At 42.1% G+C, this 26,786-nt stretch overlaps 1 protein-coding gene across 2 annotated transcripts in view; it reads right to left on the bottom strand.

Moving 5' to 3' along the window:
• The window catches only part of GPBP1 (GC-rich promoter binding protein 1), a 64,846-nt gene that overhangs the window by 17,971 nt on the left and 20,089 nt on the right, over positions 1-26,786 (bottom strand). The window contains exons 3-7 of one of the 2 annotated variants that reach the window (XM_024571919.4): positions 15,097-15,216; positions 5,313-5,436; positions 4,962-5,188; positions 2,351-2,417; positions 1,280-1,339 (exon numbers count right to left, since the gene is read on the bottom strand). In XM_024571919.4, the coding sequence (XP_024427687.1) occupies positions 1,280-1,339; positions 2,351-2,417; positions 4,962-5,188; positions 5,313-5,436; positions 15,097-15,159 (541 nt within the window). In that variant the 5' untranslated portion in view covers positions 15,160-15,216. The remainder of the gene's footprint in view (positions 1-1,279; positions 1,340-2,350; positions 2,418-4,961; positions 5,189-5,312; positions 5,437-15,096; positions 15,217-26,786) is intronic. The other variant, XM_024571922.4, reaches the window with a different exon arrangement.

Raw genomic sequence — 26,786 nt, 5'->3', positions numbered from 1 at the left:
TGTAAATGCTGAACTGAAACAAAATTAAGCTTTAAGGTAATTACTAGTGATGGAAGTTTTCATTACTTAGTATTACTTAGTGTCCTAAGCACTGCGCGTTAGCCTCTGCTAAGGAGTTGCAGACAGGTCATGTCGACACAAAAACAGCCGGCAGGACTCCTGAAAGCACCAAAATCAGTGACTAATTCTGTCTCCAGCTGCAGACGAATACATTAACACACACACATCACTTCCTCTCTTCTTTCTCACCCACCAAACAAATCACACAACTGAAGTATGATAAAATTCTCACAGACACACTGAAGTGCCCTGAATTTTTGTTTCAAATTGTCACGGTCATGGAAGCAAGGTCAGCCGAGTCAGCAACAACCCTGTGCCCTGAACGGCAATGACCCTGGTGAGGGTCAGAGCTGCCTCAGTCTCAGACAGGAGCCGCATGAAGTACTCCTAGCAAATCTGACCCAGTTCTGAGTCGAATAAAATTTATGTAACTGCATTTTAAATAGTGCATTACTTTCCCACAAGGTTATTTTTTAAATTGGGATATTATGTTTAGACTTTTTGATCTATAAAGGGATAGCTTCAGGGACAAACTATATATATTTTTATTTTTAATACTTATTACATTTCCATTATTAAATTTTTACTTACCTGGAAGGAGGCAGCACTAGAAAAGTTCTAATGAAGTCTTTCCTAATTTTCTCTCATGTCTTCCTCAGGAACATAATAGCTATTTTAAATGTCGCAATAGGTACAACAATATTTGGGAACCCAGCGGGGGAAGTGAGAAAGGAATAATGAAATGCAATACAATGACAGTTTCATTGTATTCCTATGGGAAGTACGGGAATTTAACAATTAACCATCTTTTTTTCTAAAGCAGACACACTTCTCGGTTTACCTAAGACACAGTAACGAGTACATCTTCCTGTTAAACATCTCTTCCACTAGTACTCAAAATCCTTACACCAGCCCTGAAACAGCACAACCAAAATCTTCATATTAATACACCGAACCGTCAATATTGTCAAAGATGCATTTGTCTTTAAATCATTTCTAAAATTATTACATTAACCAAGGATCAATACCAATATCTCTACAGGAAGTTTTATATGACAAATGTTCACTGACATTCTTGACTTTTTATTTACTTTCATTCTAATCAAATAATCCAAATTATTCCTAATCTCTTAGAGATTCTATTTAACACCTTCCAGGTGACTCTAGATTCTTACGCAATCAGCTGTTCCCAGAAAAACTGAATAATAAGGAGACATACCTAAGAGAGGAGCTGGGGAGGATTTTTTGGTTGGGAATGTGTGTGTCTGGGCGTGTAGGCCTGGGGAGAGTGGCAGAAATACTAATTTGCAATACAGAAAACACAATGCCATTCACATGGTTCTAACAAGTGTCTGACCGCCCCCACCCCCACCCTCAAAAAACCCTTAAGTAAATCTGGAGATCAAAAAGAAACAAAATAATTGCCAGACTACCACCCCATAAATACAGTAGAGAACAGCACAGGAAGCGGCAAAGTTTAAAATAATGCCTTCACTGCTGGGCCATTATGCTGTCATAGCCACAATCCTTTCGTCTTGGTAAGTAGTTGGTTTTCAATGGAAAAATACAAATGAGCAGGTGTACAAGTTCCAAAGTGAATACAACACCTTTGAATTTGGTATCAAATAATTAAATTTATTTTTCAGATATCAGATATTATGAATTTTTCCATTATTTTAAACTTCACTTAACTCTTAAAACAGCTATCTAATTTATACTGAGTGCAATTTAATAGAAACGGGAGTTATTACCAGAAAAACTGTCATTAAACTTTGACAATCAAAAAGGCAAATAATTTCAAGCACAGACTACTTCCATAGGCAAATTCATACAATTATATCTAAATACTCTCTATGTATAACCATTTTCATAAGTAAAAAGATTAAATTTGTCACACTATAATTAGGAATACTTATCTTTCCAGTTAACTAAATTTTCAACTTTGTAAAACTAAAAATTAATTTAAACGAAGTCTTTTCTTTGGATTATTGGGGCTGCTCTCAAAAAGTAACCTCCATTCATTAACATTAACTCACAACTACTTTTTCAGAGCTCACATGTGAGTACACTTAATGGTACAAACAAGGGCAAATCAATCATTTGGGGTTTCTACTCAAACCCTTCTTCTATCCCCAGTATCTTGTTTTAAAGGGTAAGTGCCACCTTTTCTGTAACTTAGCACATCAAACCATACCAAAATTTAATTCTAGCCTATGTATTTTAAAAGCACAGAAGTGAAACCTACAAATAACATTTTATACCCCTCAAAGATAGACAAAAGATTACTTACCCCATACACCTGCAGCTAAAGACTTATTCTGATTTGGTTCTCTCTCATACTCAGGATTTAAAGATGGCTGAAAGAAAATTGGAATCAAAATAATACAAAAAATGTACAAACTTTAAAGTAATCTCAAAATCATAGTGAAAAACCTAATGACATAACCAACTCAGCAATTACAGACGAAGTATAATCACAAACCAAAGTTTCAGCTTAGTCTGCCAGTCATGAAAATGGTTACTATCTGTACTCACTCCTAGTCAGGAAAACAAGGGAAGAGTCAGAAAAAAGAGCGAACAAAAGATAACGCAGTTGTATTACTCTGAGAAATGTCCTTTCTCAGCAGGTGGTCAAGGGCAGGGCAGAGGAAAATCAAACTGTCCCCCAAACCTTGTTTTCATTACTGGATGTTTTAGTTAAAAACACACTTATCCTCAAAGCAAAGTGCAATTCTTACTTAAACAAGTGATGCTCAGAATGCTGAGAAGAAACGGAGCAGAGCTCTGAACGCGTACTCGAAAGCTGACCTTTAGATGTGTTCGCCCTCTAAGATCCTAAATTTCCAGTCATTACATCGTATCTTCTTGATATTACAGAGCAATACAGCCTGCCATGCCATGAAGGTGCCTAATGCACTGAATAAAATGAATCGTAACGTAAGTATTTTCATCACCACAAAAGCGAATGAAAAGCACTCTGTGGCATCATCACCGGAAGCCCCAGAGAGCATGTGTGCACTGGAACGGGTTCCTTGACACAAACTGAAGAGGACCGAGGAGACCCCGGGGCAGGGCACACGTTGTTTTTCACAAACGTTCTCGTGTCAAGTGTGAGACTACAGGCCTGGACTCCAGTGCCAGGGCTGTGATAGCTGATGCCCACCGAAGTGGAAGTGGGGGTGCAGTGTGATGACGATGATCATGATGATGATAGCAGCAACTAGGTTTTAGTGAGTGCTTGCTGCTTGCCTGGCACTGTTTGTAAGTGACTTTTACTTGTTTTACTCATTTAACCCTCTCACACTACGAGAACACACTATTATCATTCCTGGTTTGTTCATGCTATAAAAATTCCATTTTGTGCCAACTATCAAGTGGAAAAAACGGACTAGAAAAATGGAAAGCACAGTGATTCCAAGGTTACTGGATGACAGGACCTACCATAATCTTTGTTCTTCTCTTTCCCTTGCCACTCCCCTGCCCTAAAACCAATCTGTCCAATTCTTTCTCTTACTTCAACCCTCCAACCAATCCCCCATCAGACTACACAGGACACGTACCCTCGCCTGTCCCAGCTACCTACCCAGCCAAGCTATCGCGTTCCTCCTGAACTATGGCCACCACTTCTTAATTTGTCTCCCTGTTCTCACGATAAGTCACTCAAGTTCTGACTTCTACTGGAATGGTCTTCAAAGAAATGAAAATCAAGTCCCAGACTTCACTTCCCTCTGGTGAGGCTTCCAGCTGCATTTTAAGTGAAACTAAAGTTCTTTCTATTACCGGCAACAATCCGACTCAGTTAAAACCCTTTCCTGCTTCTCTACACTGACCTAACACTACTCTTTACCCCACACTGGCCTAACTTCTATCCCTTAAACAGGAGAAGCTTGCTCCCACCTTCGGGGCCTGCCCACCAGGTCTTCCCCTTTCTCCCAGTCTTAACACAGCACACGCCTTCATGTCCCAGATTAAAGGACATTCCCTAGAAAAACCTCCCCTGATCTCCCAAAGTGGCCACTCAGTCACTTCCTATCTAAATTCTCTGCAAAACACCAATTATTTTTTCTTTCTATAGTATAAAGGTCCTCAACAGAACAGAAACTCAGTCAACAGCAGGGACCTTCCCTATCTTTCTCACCTGTGTATTCAGAAGGTCAAGAACAGCTAGACTCAGAGCCACACACACGCATGTGCAATGGAGAATAAACATGTACACAAACACAGATTATCAGGAATGAATCGCAAGAACTAGATGTACACTAGATCAGTTTTTATGTAACTTGAGAAACACAGTGTTTAGAAAGCCATCCACGTGGTAAGATTTATCAAAAGGAACAATATTAACAAAATTGTTTTTAATTAGTTCGTGCTTGTTTTTAGTAGTTGATATTCCTAATTATATCTGACCTAGGCTAACGATCAGTTTGCCTTCCCTGACCACAAAAAAACTCAGAGAGACAGTAGCTCAAACAAAGGAGAGCTATCCTGGGATTAATTTAGGAGTATACATGAATAGTCAAGTGTTGAGAGACAATCTAAGTAAAATGTACTGATAAAATATTCCTTTCAAAAACTTAACAGATTTTTAAAGATATTATGATGCATTTGCAAATAACCCAATTAACTCAGGCATTATTTCTAAGATAAATTGTTTACATTTCTGTAAGAAATGCAACAACACAAATTTATCAAGACCACATGGTGAGGGAGACTCGGGAGTAAGTAGAAGGAGGGGAGAGGGATGAGGGGAAGGGAGAATTCTGAACAAAAGCCTTAAAAAAAGTGGGCCTGTCAAGTGTGATCTTCCCAGGGAATGAGCTGAGCTGATAAAATCCCCCACTGCCCCAGCTACCCCTCCACCTGCGGAAACCGCACTTGTACTCAAATTATAAGGAACTTACAAAATCCTCAGCCTCAAACTGCCTGCGCTCTCTCTTGTCCTCTCTCCTCCCCAGGTCGCTGTCAGGGATGCTGTTTTCGTGCAGTCCTTGACTTTTTCCAGGATGGAAACCACCGCTGCGAGAACGGGAGCTGCCCCCGCCGTGGTATCCCCCCCGGTGATTTATGTTTTCAGCTCCATTTCTTCCATGCGTCCGCCATCCGTTTTTCTCTTTCCTTCCAAAGTTACCTTTTTGATCACGGAAAGTATTATAAATTCAAAGAAGATAGTTATGCCTAAAGAATGAATCACAAAACATTCTTAAAGAACATAAAAAAACCCTTAAGTGCTATCATTCCTTAGCAAATTTTACCTCCGTTAGGACGTCCAATACCAGAATCGAAGCCATCTGAAGAGTTGTGTCGTCGACGATTCACATCATAACGACTCTCAGTCCACGAAAAGTTCTCAGAATGCTTCTCAAAATTCAATGACGACTGAAACAAATTATAAGCATACAGGTAAACCTTCACATAAAACCTAAATATAACCAACTTTAAAAACTAACACACTCTGGCTTAATTTATTTCCAAGAATTTTAAATGGTTAAGAAGACTCTGCATTTGTTTTTGGTGTGTCTGGTAACTGGTATCTTGCAAGGTGGACTCCGCTACTGGTGTGCTTTTACTACCTCCTGAAAACAAGAGCACCGCGCTTACAGAGTTCAGCAGCCTCTACCCACCCTGAAACTTCAAAGGTAAAATATGTTGTAAGGGAAACAAGACAAAATACAGTGCATTTCTCTTGTAACAAAATGTAATAGTCTGTACCATACACTGTTTGAATTAAATAGCTCAAGGTTTTCTCCAATATTAGAATATTATAGCAAATAAAGCTACAATTCCATCTTAAGTTCTCTAAATTTATTTCAAAACTCCTCTTTCCCCAAAACAAATGTTTTAAAAAAATTACCAAAAGAATATGTAAAAACTATTTTTAAATATTAGAACTGTATAATAAAATGACTACTTATGTAAATTGCTGGTTTTCCCCAATATTAACCCATTAATCTGTTAAAATCACAATCAAAACTTCAAACTTTTTAAAAGCCCTGATCATTTCTCTGGGCTGTATTAGGCAACACTTTCCTCCAGGACAAAGAGCGGAGCTCCTCACTGTGGGGGGCCCCACCACATACACCCAACTACCCAACTGGGCCTCCCCCCACCACACTGCCCCACAGGACTTCTCGGTGCCAGCCCCCTGCTTCTCCGGGCCTCACGCTACGTGCTAGGCCATGAAGGATAAAGTCCTCGACTGCCACATGTGGTCTCCCAACACCCACGACACAGTACCAGACAAGTTTGCAAAGCATGGACACAGGATAAAACCCCAAACCCTGCACCACAGGCCCTGCATTGTGGCGATGCACACGTGACCCTCACAGAGCTGACAGTGGGGGGGGGAAGCTGAGGGTCCCCTGGCCCAGATCAGGGCACAAGACTCTCCAGGATCTGCAGTTGTTCTCATCCAAGTGGCAGGTGGGACTAAGGGTCCCTCACTGTTTAGCAGCCAATGGCAAGGGGCAGATTTGAAACAAGTGCCGAAAGGATGCTCTGGTTGTACTCTCCTGCAGAGTGGGAGAAGGGAGGGATGCTTCCTTGTGACAAGGGGACCCAGACAAAAGGCACTGTGGCTGTGACTGCACAGCAAGGAGTCTCCAAAGCTGGAACGAACAGCGTCAGCAACGACAGCATGCAGTCTCGAAAGACTGCACACGTTCCGAGTCTGTTGGTTAAGGCTCAGCTGCTGCTGCCTATGGGAAGCAAAGCAGATGCAGAGCCCCGCTTCCTGGAGTGACTTCCCCGCCACACTAACCTCAGCTGCTGTAACGAAAAAGTCAAGTGTGCACCATGGAAGGAAAGGAGACACACACTGTCACAGCTCTCGTGGAAACAGGCATCCAAGTCCCTGTCCCGGCCACTCCCACAACAGGAAGAGTACTAAGCCCAGGAGTGAGTCGGTCTCCCAGCACTGCAGTGCCCCCTGCCTGACATGGGTCCCAGGTACACTCCTTCTGTCAAGGGGATCTGGCTCTTGCCAGACTGTGAGTTCTGATCAAAAGCAAACACCTGAAACTAATTACTAACCAAAAAAGGGCCCCACCAGACTCCTCATCAACTGAAAGTAGTGTGCTCAGGGGTGCAGCTGACCTGGCCCTAGGGACACCTCAGGCCTGCATGAACAAGTGGCAACCACCGTATTTTTTGGACTGTAAGACACACCGGACCTTACGACTTCCTGCAGCAGTGACCCCACTCCACCGCCATCCCCCCAAGCCCTGTGCGCCAGGTAAGCTACATTCAGACTGTAAGATGCACCCGCATTTTCCTCCCAAACCGGGGGGAGTACATCTTATAGTCCGAAAAATACGGTACCCTCTGGGGTAAGAAACCTTAATGCCTTCCCTGCCACCTGTCACAGCCACTAGTTTAGTAAGGCCCACCAGTCATCACAGTTCCCCTAAATGTCTGGGCCTTGTCCACTGATGGCTCAACCAAGGGAAAAGGTGACGGTGTCCTCTGGGCTGCAGTAGCCACCACCCCCCACAACTCTGAAGACCAAGTAAGTGCCAGTAGGCACAATGGGGTAACATGGGAGCTGGGACCCTCACCTTACACGACATCCTCAAGGCCTAGGCATTTCACATCTTTCTGGCTCTCGGGCTGGTGGCCAGTGGCCTCACCAACCTGTCCATATCCAAAATACCACCAACAGCAGGACTTGGTCTCGCTCACACGGCACTACCACTGCCTGCCGGCGTGTGGCTTCTGCCAGAGGCTGGTCCACATGACACCAGGGATCTGCATCAAGTCTCTGACCACGTCTTGGAGCAATCAATGGCGCCTCATCCTGTTGGGACTTTTTCAAGTTACAGTGTCACTGGTGCAGTCTGACTGGCTAACTCTGGTCATCCTCTTGTGACCCTCAAAGTGAATCATGTCATGTTTTTGGCGTTCCAGACCACTAGCAGTCCAATAACCAGCATTTCATCTTCAGTCAAAAAGCACCCCCCCCCCCCCCCCCGCTCACAGCAGGCCAGCATTCCATGCCCCCTACTACACACTGTCACCAGGTGATAGCGAGGATTCTAATCATCTCCTCAAAACCCAGCGCAGAGCGCCCTGGAAGTCAGCAGCCCTCATCCCTCGCACACCTCAGTAAGGGAGCCAGCGGGTCAGTGAGCACGACCCAGCCTGGCCGCAGAGACCATCTCCTCCGCCACGCCCTGGACAGCGGTGGGGAAGAGAAGTGACCAGTTACGAGATCACCTAGACCTACTTTAGAAACTCCGGATCCTGGTCTGCTTCACAACCTGGACACGACGCTTCTGCGTTTCCCCTAAGCGCATATGCAGGCCAGGCCAGCCCTCAGGGCAATAGCCTGGCACAAAGGAACCTAAGGAATTCAGATACCCTGGCCTGGCCACCAGGTTTGTCCTGCGGGACTGCTGTGGTCCTGGATCTGCAGGCACAAAGATCTGCGTGAGTACTGTCCCCTTCTCACCAAGCCCTCCCCAGCAGTTTCACATGTGAACCAAGGGGAGGGCTGGAATGGTACCCTGAACACTGTAAAAATGCCCTGTCCCTCTCACGTCCAGCTCCTCAGGATCAAAAATCTGGGAGCACGGGGATTGTTTATTCTCTGTGAATCCTGAGCTATTGGAATGGGACACAGAGATCTCATGGCGGCAGAGGGAGTGCCTGTGACCCCGGCAAGTACAGGGAGCGAGGAGAACAGGGAACGCTCTGTTCTCCCTGCCCCTAGAGCCAGCACCACTGCCTGCCTCCCACAGCAGCTGGACACCACTGACCCACCGCAACGCTCGCCATCCCGCCCACAGGCTGAGACCAGAGCCACTCCTAGGGCTCCGACAGCCCTTAGCTGCTGTGCAGCACCTGCCCAAGATGAGAGCAGCTCCAGACCGTGGATGGACAAACACACTCCACCCTGCACACCGTGTTTCATCCTTTGGATAAAAATGCACATGGTCCTCCTAACACCCGAATGGTCTTACAGCAGCGATTTCAACTGGTGTGCTACAGGAAGTTTCAAACACGCAGTACCTGACTAGTCAGGGGCACTGACCTCTCTTCCCTTAGACTGTCAAATAAAAAACGACAACAGCAACACAACTGTCCTGCTTGAATGAATCAAAACTACACCTATTTTTTGTCAGAGGCAAAAGATGTATTTTTTGGTGTGCAGCAGAATTTTAGTAAGTAGTCTGTGTGTGCCCTGAGACAAAGAGGTTGAGTTGCTGTCTCAGCTATGATGTCATATATGGTGACACTATAAATGTTGCTTAAGCAAACTGACGTAATAGTGACCCAAATCAAGTTTAACAGCATATCCCAAACTGAAGTGATCTGTGTCCCTTACAGGTGACATGTTTGTGTAGAGGGAAAAATCAGCCACAGAATGTCTTTCACCGAGGACAAGAGCTGCTTTGTGGCCCATCTATTGCCTCTACAATTACAGGTAATGACACCAAACCCAGGTCAGTTTACACTCCCGAGAGAGGTTAACAAATAATAGAGTGGCCTTGAATCGTAAGCCGGAAGCTAAGAAAACCATCTACTGGTCCCCCTGAAACTTATTTACAGTTGGGAACAGCCTCAACCTACTGCTTGGTTTTTGATTAAGTAAATGCTCTTTATCAAGACAAATTAAATAGTTCGGTTCTAACCTCCGTTAGCTTAATCAGAGTGGCTGGCGGAGTGGTACGGCCCAATGAAACTACAAGTCTGGCCAAGAACACGCAGGGCCAACGAGCAGATGGTTGGGATGCGCAATCAGGACATTCTTAACTGTGTGCCAAGAATGCAAGACCTTAACTGCTCTTTGTAGGGCCCATTTCTAAGGGTTAAGTTTGCAGCAAGCGGCATTAAGAAATAGGTCATGTCCTTCTCTGGGACAAGAGCAGGCTGATGACAAAAGCGGTGGATTCACCACTCAGTGCAAGGGTAGCGTCCATCTGGACACTCCACACGACTCCCGCAGGTCTGGGGATGTAAAGGCCAATGCCAGCACCACGCCCGTGCTGCCTACTACGCTGTGAGTGACGGAGCTCTCTGTCTCTCACCCGGGAGTCTCCGGTCTTCCACCAACCCCCAGGGCCAGCTTACCAGTTTGCAAGATGATAAAATCCCAGACCCTCACACACTGAACACAGCCAGCACAGTAAAATAGGAATAAGAAATACAAGTAACAGGACTGAAAAGGTAGATAAAAAAACTGGTAGTGTCTGTGAATAAATGTCTGTCCATATTAAAAAATCCCAAAGACATTACAGATTAAGAATTAAGGTTGCTACATACAATACTAACAAGATACCTACAGCAAGGACTTAAGAAATGTTTTCTAAAATGGCAGCAAGTAGGTACTTGAATACACCTAGCCAAATATATGAAGACTAAAGAAAAAAATATGTAACTTTATTTAAAGACGTTAAAATGACACATATACACATATATGTGTACATATGCACTTACTTCCTAAACCAGTGTGAAAAAAGTGACCCAAAAGGAAGAACAGAGAATGTGAATAGGCAATTCACAGAAATATGACCCAACGTCTAAGAACAATGAGGATGTGTTTCATAACAAAGAATGGCAAAAATATTAACTTTGATAATATGAAAAAATTTTAGCAGCAGTATAAAGTAAATACTCCTACCTAAAATGCAGGAGTATAGTGCAGCACACTGCGTGGAAGAGAACTTGGCGATGTCTAATCAAGTCCCAGTGATTTCCCTCCTAAACTACCACCGTGCGTCCAAAGTCTGGCCCACAGACAGCCCGCCCCACCGAGTACAGGAGCTAGGGCCCTCCCGAGAACCGCTGTCATCAGAACACACAGGTGAACAAAACCCCCAGGTTATCTTCTATGAGTTTAAGGAGTGCTGGCCCATGAAGCTCTCATCCGCGTGCACAAGGAAACATTACAAAGAGAGCGCGGTGCAGTCCTCCCTACAGTAGCCAACAGTCATAAACAGTCAGACGTTCGGTGGACAAATGGAAACTGGCACAGAAGCACAAAGTAGAATACTATACAGAGTTTCGTACAAACACACTAAATCTGCAGACATCAACTTGGAAAGAAACTCCAAGACAGAATGAATGTAAAAGCAAGATGCAGACATACAGATGGCAATCATGTATGTAAATTTTTTAACATGCAGAACAACAGTATTTATTGGCATTCACATACGTAATAACGATGTAAGAACGAGCACTGAGACTACCTCTAGGGGAAAAATGAAGACCAAAAAAGGACTATGGAGAAGTAAACAGTGCACTTCAAGTCTACACACAATGCTTCACTTCCAAGAGGTAACACTAATACACCACAATGGCAAGATGTGGCTATGGTGGGTGGTGAGTGTTCGTTCAATTTTCTCTACACTTCTCCCTAGGAAAACATGTGCAATGTTAATGGCAAATAAATCCCTCAATATAAAAAGATCTATTACAAATCACTAAGAAATGGACTATATGAACAAGCAACTCTAGAAACTGTTCAAACACAAAATAATGCTCAATAGACCACTTTTCATTCAATTTCACAAAGACTGAAAATGTGAAAACATCCAGTATTGTCAACACCAGCGGGGACGGGGGGGGGTGTCGCCGATATTTTAAAAGGATTATAAACTGGTGCAACATTGTCAAAAAGCAACTGGGCACCATCTACCAAATATTCCTGCAGCTGAGCCATTACCAGGGAACTAACTGAACTGCCTGTGGAGACCCACTCTACACAAAAGGCCATCCGGCCCCTGGAAGGAGCTAGATCCCCAGGTACTGACTGCACAGAAATGCTGGAGACGCCACCCTTCAAGGGAAAAAGGCAATTTCATGTGTTTACTCAAACCAGAATAAAAAATATATTCTGGCATATGTGTGAAAGCATCCTGGTATTTCACTTCTGAAAATTAGTCTACCACCTAATAATCAAGAAAAGAAAGTTACTAAACTGATACATTTTACAGTCAGGAACACATGGACGCCTAGCTAGCTCAAGCCCTTTGGAACAGATTACACATCTCTCTCAGCCTCATTCCCTCATCTGTAAACGAGGGGAAAGCCAGAGTATCTGCCTCTTAGGATCCTTGTTAGTCTTCAGAGCACGTGCTTCACAGAGTGACTGGCACGTAGCGATGCCTCGGGACAGATTAGATGCTACAGTGAGCGAGGAAGAGACTCTCTCTATCCCTTTCACTCTTACAGTCGTAATTCCTTTTCTGGATTCCTTAGAACAGCGGAATCCGGAACAAAAAACTCTGCACAGTAAACAGAAGTCTGAACACAGAAACCAGTCTGACTAACTGTCCGACCCTCTACGGGCTGCAAGTTTAAAGAGCACACATTTTCCGCTCAGGCTGCCCTCACTGTCACCATTGAAAAATACAGTATTAGTCACTGTCTTCAAAATGCCACCGTGAAAGAGCCAACAAAGCACTGCTGCTACACGGCAGCCACAACGTACGTAACTACAGGGCACTGAGTACGAGTGTGAAAATGTACTGACTGATGTAGCAGAATCACACGCTTTTATTATTTTGGGTTAAAAAAAAAACTCTCCCTACTTTTTTCCTCTTTCCCATCACCCATCTACTCCTAATGACCCCCCCCCCCCCCCCCGCAGACCCCTCCTCGAACCACCGCACAGTGCGAGGGTGCCTCTGCCCAATGACCACCACTGCACCGGGCTTCCGAAGGCAGGCGACAGGGAGGAGAAACATCTGCACAAGGCTCATCTAAAAAGGGGTCTAAATTTTGCAGTATGTACAGCCATTTCTGTTCAATAATAAAAGTGCTACTTTTCAAACTGCAGGTCAGATTCTGTTAAAGAAAGATGAAATTAGTAACAATTTGCATTTTTAACAGAATAACAAAGAACAAAAGACCACAAGAGAAAATATTACTAGTGTACCACAGGTATGTGTCTTTTTATCGACGTGCACATGAAATCGGTACATGAACTTTCCTTCTTACTGGGTCCCCCAAGTGAGCAACTATTTCAACAGTCAATGGAGACCCTCTGCCAAACATTATCGATGCAGTTTAACATTTCACCACACGATGGGGCTAAAACGCTACACAACTCAGGAAGCTACTGAAGGGCAGCTGGTTCTGAAAATGCTTTACACTTAATTCAAGTCCTCATATCATCCCTTCAACCAAGAGACTTTCATTAAGTTAAAATAAAGAACCCAACAGTAATTACTGTTTGTTCCACATAGCATAAAAGTTAAAAGGGCTCCGAGAGAAAAGAGGTTAATTATAAAGGAGAATCCATGAATAGTGATTTTGAAATAAAAGGGTACAGACAAGGTTTAAGTCATATAGGTTTTTAAAAAGGCATTACTAAAAGGTTGTCTGTGTTTATCAGAGTGACTTTGGCCCTGACTGGTGTGGCTCGGTTGGGCACTGTCCAACAAAGCACAAGGTTGCTGGTTCAATTCCCAGCTGAAGCATTTTTCTCCACGTTTCTCTCTCACATCAATGTTTTTCCTGCTCTCTTTCTCCCTCCCTCAACCTCATTTTCTGAAGACAATGTAAATAAGCAATGGGTGCGAATTTAGAATACGCAGTCCCAATTCTCAGCACCGTCGTCCCTGTGCAGGAGGGCCTGTGTGCAGATCCAGGCTGGGGTTCTTGCCAGCAGGAAGGGTTCACCACATATAACAGAAGTCAATCTTTGTCAACATCAGGCTAACATTTGAAAAAATTATTCTCAAACTTTGTAACATTTTGCAACTAATATTCCAGGTGATGGTAATGGTTACTTATCTGCTTAAAAATGAAAACCACTCTTATACTTATTTCAGAGAAAAAGGTATAAGGGGAAGCAGGAAATTCATGTGTATCCAAGCTCTGAAGTAAGCCTGGGGAAAAAAGAAATGAACCCACTAAAAAGATAGATGAGTGCAGCTGAGGGAAGAAAATTAAAACGAAAATTCCAGAAACCACCACAGAAGGGGAAGAGGGGTAAACAGAGCATCTGTAACTAGGAAGTGATCTCAGTGACTTCATCAGCAGAAGTCTCCATTGCCTAACAATTTCAAACCCTATTTCACAGTAAACAAAATGTTTCATCATTTTACAGAATGCCGAAAATGAATCCATTGGAAGAGTACAGAATAGGAAATAAATCCTGGATTCTAATCTAGGCTCACACTAGTTACATGACAACAGGCAAGTCAATTAACCTTCCAGAGACTCCATCTGTATCTAAAAAGGCCAGTTTACAGGACCAGTAAGATCAATCTTCAAACATTAAATTCTGTTGTCTAGGAATTCTGTCGCTCCAGTGCAGCTTTTCAACATATTTGGGGCCAAATTTCTTATGATCCAACAAGTCTTCATAAGGTAGCAACTGTCCAAATTATAGAACAACCCCGTAACAGCTGTGCCCCACACTGTGTTGCAATACTTCCCGCACCGGGCAGAGCTGCGTCAACAGGCAAGCCAAGGTGCAGGACCCGCTCTCGATTCCGCCGTGTTAGGGAAAAAGCAGTGGCAGACAGCTCTTCGGCCCAGCAGACCGACCCTAGCCAATTCCAAGCGCCCTCATACGAGCTATTCTGTTTTGGTATTTTAGTAAAATTAACAATTCTTAGATTAGTGAGTCCCAATATATAACAACTATTGCAATGTCCTCATCACTCCTGAAACTTTATTAATGTGCCATTCAAAGTCTCATTGATCATACAAAAAAGAAGTCTTCCAGTTATAAGGAAAGACTTCAAAAACCTCCATTTAAGAAAAATGTTAGGAAAGTTATCAGAAAAATAATACAGAAAAAGGCAGGGTGCAACACTTATTCAATAGGGCTTGAAACAGTGTGTGGAACTTTGATCTGTATAAAAGACAACTTTGAAGTGAATGGTTTCACGTGTTGATCCAATATTAAAAACTGACTTTTTAAATAATAAAAACCAATAGATTAAATATAAACTAATTTACACAGCAATACAGAAAGTACTTCTCCACAAAAATGTTAAGCCTTTACATTGACTACACTTGTGTAGAATGTGAACAGCAGAAGCAGACAAAGACGAAAAGAGGAGAGGATGCGAGAACGGGTACCTTCGTTGAAGATGGTGGAGTGGGGAAATTCAGCCAGGCTGGAGCAAAGTCATGCTGCGCCATTTAGGTCCAGTCTCTCCGCCTCACTGAAACAGGGCTTCAACACCGCATGGCAGGTCCCTGTCATAGAAATGGAAGGCATTAGACCTGTAGCTCCTGACCAAAATCACCTTCTTATTCTCGAGCTCCTACAAATTACAACAACCTCGCTACTTTAAAATTCCATTTATAATGAAATTCTAGAAAAGGCAAGAATAAAGTGATAGAAACTAGACCAGCAGACTGCGTGTAGGGCCTGTGGGGGAGGGGAATTATTGCAAAGGGCAGGAGGAAATTTCCGAGCTATGGGGGGTTCTCTAGGATTGTGGTGATGGTTATATAAATGTGCACATTTGTCAGAACTCAAACTGTATGCTAAAAACTGGTTAATTTTATTGTAAAAAGGTTATCTCAATAAAGCTTATTTTTTAAATTGATTGTGCGACAGTCTTAGCACAAACGGACGACCCACCAAGTGTCCCGAGGAGGCACAGGCAGCCGTTTAGGCCGCCTACTGGCCCCCACCCTACATGGAGTATGAAATCTGGTCGAACTACCACTCTGCAGGAAGTTCAAGCTGGAGACACCGAGTGAAAGGACATGTGAGGGAAGAAACCCAACAAACCCAACTCGCAGGCTGTCCTACAGGTAAAATGATTTCGTTTCTCCAACGAATAAGTGGTGTGAATGAATAGGCAGAGCAGTCAAATACAGGGTGCGGGCTCTATGTGGGCACAGGTCCTTACTCAAGCCACCCTACCTTTAAGAATGAACATTACGACATAATAAAAAGTTTGAACATGACTGCGTATGAAATGGCATTAAGAAATAGCCGTCATTTTAGCTGTCACAACGGTCAGTGCGACGATAGCATAGAAAAAAGATACACACTGACGTCCGTACAGTGAACACCGGCACAACTGGGACGTGCTTCACCGTAAACCAAGGAATGCGGGCCGCTGACCAGGTTTACACTGAAACACGGCTGTCCGTACGCTTATAAACGTTGCTTCAAGAAGCTGCAGAAACAGTCTTCTCTCTGCTTACATGAACGGTTGAAGTTTTCCGTAATTAAAAGGTGTTTTTTATTACAGTCATCACAACAGCTATCTTAAACACGGGGCGGGACAAAGTAGGTTTATAGTTCTGATTACGTGAAACACAAGTTTATTCTTCTGTTACTTCTTATTGTATTATTTTCCATACAAACAACTGTAAACCTACTTTTGCCCCACCCTGTATTTGAGCAACTACTTACCTTCTGCATTCTAAATTTAAGTTTCTGGGAGCCTCTCTCAATTGCATCAATAAAACCTGCAAGTTGCCAGCCCAATCTAAACACCGTAAATTCAGTTTTTTAAATAAGGCCAAAGCCAAGTGGGCAACTATACTCATTTCAATATATAGCTTACACTGTTAGTCAATGAAGACATCAAATTTTCTAAACATCAAAATATCCAAGTTTAAAAACAAATGTTTTATACTTAAAATAATCTCAAGTGAAAAATTTTAAAAACAAAATGATCTATACCACTATCAATCTTCCTTCTGCAAGTCTTCTTTAAAAAAATATTTGAAAGTCCTATCAATAGCCTAAAATACTTTTTAAAAGATTCTCAAGATATTACAGAAATATTCTACTTCAACTATCCCAAACTGTGCTGGTCTATTAAAAAGCAGGTTAAGAGCGGCCAGATACAAAAAAAACTCATATAACTAGTTAATTCATTATGGTAAACATTTAAAAAATGCTCAGGAGAGCTAGGGATAGAAATATATTGATACAATTCAAAAAACCTGACGGAATGCCAACAAACACTTGTGAAGCAAACAAATTTAGGACTTTAAGGGCGTGCCTAATCAAAATGAACTATATAAAAAAATCAGGAATTCTAATTCCACTACCGTCTTATGTTACTTTTTTAAGTCTTCTAAAATAAAAATGAAACCTAAATTGCTTTAGGGTATATGAAAGATTTTTGTTATCTATTCTGACATGAAGCTACACACTAAATGTGTGTGATGTCTGTGCATTTGTGACAGACTGTTACTTTCCCAACAACTCTGTGTTCAAACTCTGAAGATTACAGTTCTAACAATGCAATGTGAATGGGAAATTATAATCGCCACCAAATGAAAGTTCACAGGAAATTCCACAGAACCTAAACTAACCACTAATTTTTAAAGCTAATGATTTTTTTACACAGGGTCTCATCCAAAATGATGGGTAAGTGAGAAGTTAAAAACCAAAATCACTGCGACAACCATTCACATCACCTATCCATTTCTGCAATGTCTTTATGAATTGTAATTTAAATCTAGTTCTTAAAGAATGAAGTATCAACAGCTAATGGCATAAGTGTTCATGTTCTGAAAAAGATAAAAGAGCAAATACCAGGTGACATTATGGCATTTACACAAGAGTGTGTCGAGATCAGGATGTGCCACCCCAAGATATGCCACTCTGGCGGAAGAATGGTTCTGAAGGCATTCAAGTTCCCAAAACCCCATTCCTAATAGCAGAGCCTCTCAGAAACAACTATCAATCCCCTCATCTGAAGCAACTCCAACCTTCCCTCCTGGGAGCCCCCCGCAAACCAAAACAAACAAAAAACCCACAGCATATCACCAAGATGCTGCCACAAACTATCATTTCTCCCATCAATTCTCCTAAGGGTCCATTTATCTACCTTTTCAAAAGTAATTTGCTTTTCTATTAAGTTATCTTTTCCCATCCTCCCTTTATCCTATGAAGGGATTCGAAATTCTAACCATCTCTTTGATTTACTCACCTCTGGTACTCCCAAATGTGAGCACATGCGAATGATAAATAAACCTCTCTGTTTTCTCTTGTAACCTATCTCTGTCAGGCTAACATACAAGGCCCAGGCATGGGACCTTGGAGGGTGCAAGGAAAGAAACTATACTCCCCTGCATAAGTAAAGGCAAATGAGTTTCAAAAGCTCCACCCAATTCATCTTAATTGTGCTTTGTGCCATCTGATTTCATTCTATCTTCCTTCCCTGTGTAAATGTTATGGGTTGAATTGTGCCCCCAACCCTTCCAAATTCATTTGGTGAAGTTGTAACTCCTGTTGTCAGAATGTAACCATTATTGGAGATAAGATCTTTGAAGAGATGATTAACTGAAAGGATGCTGTCAGGGTCAGTCCTACTCCCGTCTGTGTCCATCTAAGAGGAGGATGTAGGCACACTGAGACAGTGGAGTTGCAGGCAGAGCAGAAACAGTATGAAGAGGCAGCAAGAAGGTGGCCAGCCATCTGCAAGCCAAGCAGAGCGGCCACTGCATCTTGGATCTAGAACAACTTTCTAGCCTCCAGAACTGAGAAAGTAAATTGTTTTAAGCCACTTGGTTTGTGCTATTTTGTTGTAGCAGCCCTCACAAACTAATACAAATAGCTGTATTAGAAATACACTAATTAAGATATTTATATATTTCCTTTATACATATATCAGTGATTAATAACAAAAGAAGAGGCTGCAAATCAGCAGTCCTATTGGCACCCCAGGGATTCTAGTTTATTAGTAATCTTCTACCACATTCGGCTAGGTCTGAAGGCCCCACGTGGACATACAGAGTTAAGATTTTTCCCAACTTCTCATCTCTCACCCAATTTACAACTTGTTCATGAGTCCATGTCTGATGTTTAAATCATCTGCAATAAAAATTACCCAGAGAAAGCTAGTTCTTAAAAAACTCTAATCTACATTTCATGCATTTCTAAGTGTACATGACTGACTTAAAAAAAAGGAAACAAAAACCCCCACAGATCAGTGATTAATTCCAAAATAGTTTTTCAAACAATACACACTGGCCAAAAGTACACAAATAGCCGAGATTTTTCATATTTCTTGTAATATTTTACTTCTAAAGCCACCAAATTTGTGCCAAATGTTTTCAATAAAAAACTTACTCAACTCGAATTCATTAGAATGAGCACTAAAACTTACTATTACTATAATGGTTTGTATTTCAGATAATTTAAGCTTTAAAAACCACAAAGCTCTTCAAAAACACCCAAAATCAACCAACAGCCACAGCATCTAACTAGAGGCAGAGTACACACTTTTTGTGAAAGACAATGGCCTCAAAGTCGAACAGCCCTAAATTCAAATCAGCTCAACCTTCCCATGTTTACATCACAGTCTCAGCTCCCTCTTTTGTTAAAATCGACACAACTACTTCCCTTGCAAAACTCAACCTGAACACTGTTAAAGCTACAAAAACACAACTACCCTTGCCCTGGCCAAGTGGTTCAGTTAGCTGGAGCACCAGTCTGTGCACCAAAAGGTTGCTGGTTCGATCCCCAGTCAGGGGGCACACAGAAGGCAACGACTCAATGTTTCTCCCCCTTTCCCCCAAATCAGTAAACATATCCTCGGGTGAGAATTTAAAAGAAAAAAGACAACTACCCTTTACTACCAGATTATCTACATGCAAATCCTTGAGTAAGGTTAAGTTTTTCAAACATTTAAACAAACTACTAACATTCCTTCGTTAAGAAGGCCAGAACCAAAATGACCGTTCAAATTCATCCTTAGTGTTCTTTATTGTAAACCTGAGGAATATCTTAGTATAAGCTTAGTTTGACGTATTAATAGATTTCATTTAGAAAGTGGGTCTTCCTTACCCCAATTCATATGTAAGCCACCACAGAGGGCAGAACAAAAAAGCCGAAGGGTCCAGATCAGGTGTTAAGAGCCAGAGCGGGGACTAGAGGGCATCCGCACATGGGAGTGGCCCAGCCCAGGATGTCAGTTTCCAAACAGGTGAGATAGGGCATCCACGCAGAGGGACAGCCGGGGGACCTGGCATGGGGCCCAAAGGAATGAAGGCGGCATCCACATCAGAAAGCAGCAGCCACAACAGGAAGTCAAGAAACTAAGCAGGGAGAGGAAGGTGTGCTCGTAGGGGAGGTGGCAGCAGGCTATCACGGAAAGTTGGTGATGTACAGGGAAAATGATCAAATTAATACATTTAGAATAATGAAAATAAGTTTCATACTCTCAAGCTAATAACTAATAATGGGAAGAGTGAAAACTTGAGTGAATGCTATGGCTTTATATTGTGTCAGTATGATGAGTGGCTAATTCAGTCATTAATATTAAGATACTACTGTTCATATACAACATAAAGTAAACACGAATGTTCATGTACATGTGCCACCTCCCACCCCCGTTCTGTGCACTGGAGGGCTGGAGCAGTGATATTCCAATTGCAATGAGAATATTTAACATCTAAGTCTCGGCTTCTAAAAACCAATTTTTCACTAAAACCGGGTCTTTTTAGAGAATAGCTAATTCGAAGGCTAGAAAAAAGATGACAAAATAAGCCTGGAATATTTTGTTGTAGCAAAAAACAAGGAAACGTTCAAGTACTGACTGGGAAATACCTAATGGCCACAGAAACCAGTTTCAATGGGTTCCCACTGGCCAAATCGGGGACAATTTGAACACTAATAATGAGAAAAGACATGTGAAGGGCATCAACAAAAATGGTGAAATAGGAATTCCAAGGGTCTAGCCCTCCACAATGCAGAAATACCAAATGTCAAGCAGGATCTGTCAGAATCAAAAACAGCAGAATTCTCAGAAAGTCAAAGGTTTATAGCAACCAAGCACACAGAAACTCGAGAACCCAGGGAAGCTCTGCAGCATCTTCACGGGCCGTGACCCCCCACTCTCTCCCTGGCACAGTGGAAGGCTCTGACACCCAGTGCGGGACCGGGGATTTCCGGGGTCGGCAGAGGAGACCTTATTCTCAGAGCTGTGCTGGTCTGTGTCATCCTGTCTGGAGGCCACGGAAGGAAGGACAAGGGGCCCTTGCCTTTGTTTGGGAAGGAAACATGGAAGGAGGAGCTACTGTATGGAGGGCACCCACCTCCACCTGTATGGCATAAGCTGTCCCCTGCCTAGGACAGAGGTTTACAAATGATTAAACAGCACACCCAAAGCCTGAGGGGAAGACCAGAAGAGGATTTCTTTGGGAAATTATTCATTGCAAAAAACTCCCTTACACCAAGTAACTTAGAAACCCACACAAATGCCCAGGACAAGATGGCCACACAGAGAAAAACCCTGAAAACCCTAAGTTTTCACCTCTGGATGGTCTTTCAGGTTCAGCAAAGCAAGAAGTGAAGGCTAAGGCAGAGTTACAAAGGTGTGGCTAAGCATTACAGAAATGCGCCAGTAGGCCAAGACGAGAGTTATTTTTCTTTCACTTTTTAAATTCCTTTTAGGCTCCAATCATGCATCTTCAACTAAACACTAACTGCACACAGTAAAGATGGCTCTTGTTCAAAGAACTCCGAGAACACCAGTTCCACGCACGGCTGAAATTAAACCACTACTGTGCTGCACTGGAATTGCTTTCTGTGGCCAGTGAGTCTACCGCAGTCTCATCAAAGGGTGCGACCTGAGAGTGGAGAGGGGATGAGTGGTGACGCAAGGAGAAAATGCCTTGGGGTGGTGAACACACAGTACAACATACAGATGATGTGCTACAGAACTGGACAATTGAAACATTATTACATTAACCAGCGTAACCCCCATAAAAAAGTAAAAAGAAAAACAAGCCACAACCTGTCTCAGCTGTGAGGATTTGCGAACTTTACACAAGCAACATACTGACCCTGATGTAAATTTTTACCTGTGGTTCATCACGGTATTTTTCCATTAATTTCTTTAAACTTTTTCATTAAAATATTATTTTCCTTAAAAACGACAACAACAAAAAGAACACTAGGTGACCACAAGCTATGGGTCAGAGACTACCCCAGCCAAATACAGACTTCACAAAAACCATTTAGGAAAGTCACTGAATGAACACACAACTACAACCCACAGCAAGCAGCCCTGAGGACAGGGAAGGGGGTCAGGGAGAGTATTCAATTCCATAGTCTACAAATGACAATACTCAAAATGTTCAACTTTCTACATAAATAAATAAACAAAAAAAGCATGCCAACTCACAGGAAAAAAAAATTAGAAACTGTCTCTGATGATACACAGACCTCAACTGTCTCATATACAAAGAGCTAAAGGAAGCCAGTAGAACAATGTCTCAACAAAGAGAACATCAATAGAGACGCAGGAATTACAGAAAGGACCCAAAGAGAAATTCTGGAATCAAAGAGTACAATAACTGAGATAAAACTTCACTAGACAGTTTAAACAGCAGATTTGAGCCTGTAGAAGAATCAGAGACTTGAAGATGGGCCTTAAAATTATAGGTCTAAGGAGCAAGAAGAAAGCAAAGAGCAGAGCTGAAAAGACCTGTGGGACACCATCATGCATACCAGCACATGCATAATGGACGTCCCCAAAAAAGGGAAAAGGTAGAAACAAGTATCTAAGGAAATAATGGCTAAATATTGGTTTGTCCAAAAGTTCAGTAAAAATAAGACACTTTTCATTTTCAGCAGTAACTTCACTGAACAATATATTCATCGTTTTGTTCCACTGCCCTCTGCCGTCTTTCAGGCAACTTCATACTTCCATCTTCCCAAACTTATCTTTTTGAGAAAAGAACTGTTCCAGGTGCCTTTCGCAGTCTTTCAGGTAACTAAAATTTTTCCCATTAAGAGAATTTTGTAAAGACCAAAATAAGTAGAAATCCAAAAGGGCTATGTCTGGCGAATGCAGCGGAGAAAGAACTTCCCAGCCAGGCTGTGACAGTTTTTGCCTGGTCATCGAAGAAACATGCAGTCTCGCCTTATCCTGATGAAAGATTATGTGTTTTCTGTGGACTGATTCTGGAGGCTTTTATGTGCTGCTTTAAACTGGTCTGATGGGGAGCAGTACTTGTTGGAATTAATCATTTAGTTTTCAGGAAGGAGCTCAATAGAGGACTCCCTCCCAATCCCACCAGGTATACATCACCTTTGGATGAAGACCGGCCTTAGGTGTGGTTGGTGGTGGTTCATTTCGCTTGCCCCACCGTCTTTTCAGTTCCACGTTATTGTAAAGTATCCACTTTTTATTGCCCGTCACAATTTGTTTTAGAAACGAAACGTTTACTTACATTTAAGTAGAGAATCACATGCAGAAATACAAAGATTTTTCACTTAACTTACGTGGAACCCAGACGACAAAGCAATTAGAGTAAACTGGTGCAAATTATTTTCAACACTTGCTTTGCATATTTTGAATATGTTGGCTATCCTCCTGCATGTCAGAATGTTGATTATTCTCAATTAATGTCTCAATGTGATCGCTATCAACTTCACCTTGTCTACTGACCATGGAGCGTCATCCAGCAAGAAACCTCCAGCAGGGAACTTCACAAACCACTTTTGACACGTTCCCTCAGTCACAGCACCTTTCCATACACTGCACAAATCTTCTTTTCAGCTGCATTTTTACCTTCTTGAAATAGTAAAGCATAATATGCCAAAAATGTTGCTTATTTTCTTCCATCTTCAATACTAAAATGGCTACACAAAAATTCACCAATTTTGGTAAGTTTTTTAAAAATGCACGTTAATATGACAGCTCTCACAATATAATCTAACAAAAGTGTTTTGAATGAAGTTAAAGACAACTAAATGCTACTAGAGCCAATGTATGAAAAAAAATGAACAAACTTTGGCCAACCCAATACCTACCAGATTTGATAAACACACGAACTATGTATCCAAGAAGCTAACCAAACACCAAGGAAGTCAAGTGCAAAAAAGATTTGCCTCTAGCTGCCATTCTGCAGTCCCTGTGTGTTCACACTTACTGCTCAGCCATTTCCTCCCCAACAAGATAATCAATTGTGAACCTGGAGAGACTCGCCAAACTGCAGTCCCAAGGGCACACTGGTGGGAGAGGAACAACCTGTAGAGAGAAGGTGGTGGGTGGTTCACAGCACGGTGACAGGAGGTGATGAAAACCTTCAGCTCCCCTTACAGGAGGGGTAAACAGGATCTCTAGTATCAAAGAAGTGAATATGCTCACAACCAGGAACGGTGATCTACTCGGGCAGCCCTCAGGTTCGGGCGCCCCTGGCAGTGAACACTTCCACCCCCATAGGCGCTGAACGCTAACGGAGACAGAGCAGCTCGTGGGAACGCTACCTGGCCTCTTCAACCAGCGTCAGTAGTCAGACTGGAAGGTGGCATGATACACACACAGAGAACGCTGAAGAATCCATGGAAAAAACTGCTAGAGCTAATTATTCAGCTATGTTGCAGGATACAAGGTCAACAAAGAAAATCCAGCTGTTTATCTACATGTTAACAATGACAATCCCAAAGAAACTTTAGAAATTCTATTCACAATAACATCCAAAAGAATAAAAGATCTAGTAATAAAGTTAACCAAGAAGGTATAAAACTTTTTCACTAAAAACTACAAAACATTGCTGAAAGAAAATTTAAAAGACCAAATAAATACAAAGACATCCCACATTCCAGGATTGGGAAACAATATTAAGATAGCAATACTACCCAAAGTGATACATACAGATTCAACATAATCCCTATGAAAATTCCAACAACCTTTTCTGCAGAAACAGAAAAGTCGTTCTCAAATTAATTTGGAACTGAAAGGGGTCCCAAATAACCCAAAACAATACTTGTAAAGGAGAATACAGCTACAAGACTCAAGTTCCCTATTTTGAAACTTACTACAAAGTTACACTGATCAAAACAGCGTCCTGCTAACATGAGGAGAGACCTATAAACCAATGGAATAGAACTCAGTCCCAAAAGTCATACACATATGGCCAATTGAGTTTTGGCAAAAGTGCCAAGACCATTCTATGGAGAAAAGAGAAAAGTCTTTTTAACAAATAGTGTTGCGACAACTGGGATTCTGAGTCACACCATATACAGAAATAAACACAAAAATAAACCAAAGATTTAACTATAAAAGCTAAAGTTATGAGACCATCAAAAAAAAAAAAAAAAAGAGGTAAAACTTCATGACCTTGAATTTGGCAGTGGATTAGATATGACACAAAAATATAACAATAGAAAAAAGAAACTGAACTTCATGAAAATTTAAAACTACTGTACAAAGAATATCTACAAAGTAAAAAGACAACCGACAGAACAGGAAAAAATAATTTGCAAATCACATGGTAAGGTCTATTATCTAGAATATGTGAAGAATTCTTAAAACTCAACAACAAAAAGACAACCCAATTTAAAAATGGGAAAAGGACTCAAATACATAAACTCCACCCTTACAAGAAAAAAAAAACAAAGAAAAAGTGAAATTTTTTAAAAAAGGAAAAAAGAAAAGGCAAAACCAAAAAACAAGGAAGTGGTGAAGAATGCGGGTTGGCAGGCATGTGGGGAAACCGGTTCCAGCACACTGCTGGTAGAAGGCAGGCGCCATTGCACGAGCACGTGCGCGGAGTGGCCCTACCTTCACCAGGAGTGAGCCAGAAAAGCAACAAATCTGCACCAATTTTGCGCGAAGCTTCAACATTCCTGTGTGGAAACTATTCGGATGATTCAGAAGGCCACAGCTATGGGCAACTGGTGATTGGCAGCTTCATAAAGACAATGCATCCACTCAAGTATCCTGAGCCCCCCTACATCCCAGATTTGGCGTCCTGCCATTTCTGGCTTCTTCCCAAACTAAAATCACCTTCGAAAGGGAAGAGATCTCAAACCCATGATGAGAGATTCAGGAAAATACGATGATGGGGCAGCTGATGGCAACTGGGAGAACTGTGCGAGGTCCCAAGGTGCCTACTTTGAAGGGAACTGAGGCATCACTGTCCTATGTGCAATGTTTCTTGTATCTTCTTTAGTAAATGTCTCTATTTTTCATAGTACGTGGCTGGATACCTTCTGAACGGACCTTTCGAAACTTCAGTGGAAGAAGGAATGAAGTACTGACATGTTATGAGGAGTGAAAAGCATGCTTCAAACGCAGGCTAAGTGAAAGAAACCAAGCACAAAGGGTTACATATTGCCCAATTCCAGTTACATGAAAATCACAGAACAGGTAAATCCAGAGAGAAGCAGAGTGATAGTTGCCAGGAACTGTTGGGAGGGAATGAGGAGTAACTACAAAATAAGAAGATTTTTATTTTGAGGTGATAAAAATGTTCTGGAACTTGATAGAAATGTCGGTGTCACACCACTGTGAATGTACTAAATGCCACTGAATTGTACCACTTTAAAATAGTTAACTTCATTTGATATAGCTTTCACCAATAAAAATATACAGTAAGAGCACTGTATTATGCCCCCTTGAATAAAATGCCAAGAACCTAGAAACATATAAATGTACACACCAAAAAATTTGAGGAAAGGTTCCTCCCCCCAAAAATACTTATGATGTTTTTTTCACCCTGACCAGTATGGCTCGGTTGGTTGGGGTGTTCAGCGCACATCCCGAGACTGAGTCTGGTCTCTGGCCAGGGCGCACTGGGAGGCCATGAGTCATATTTCCATCTCACATCCATGTTTCTCTCTTCCCCCGCCTCCAAAATCCAAAAACTCTTTTTTTTAACTTTAAAAATACATACTGCATGTTTGCAGTAGCCTGAGACATCCCTAATCAACAGACCATAATAAACAAACCGAAAACAGTGCGCCGGATGAGTACGTTGCTCTCTCCGCTGCTGACTTCCAGGGGAGAGGCCCGGGGCGCTGCCCGAGACGACAGCGCCACAGCAGGATGTGG

Source organism: Desmodus rotundus, chromosome 1, assembly GCF_022682495.2.
Source record: "Desmodus rotundus isolate HL8 chromosome 1, HLdesRot8A.1, whole genome shotgun sequence".
NCBI classification, from domain to species: Eukaryota; Metazoa; Chordata; class Mammalia; order Chiroptera; family Phyllostomidae; genus Desmodus; species Desmodus rotundus.
Note: the sequence above shows the minus strand (reverse complement) of the source record. Positions and strands in the feature narration are given on the sequence as shown.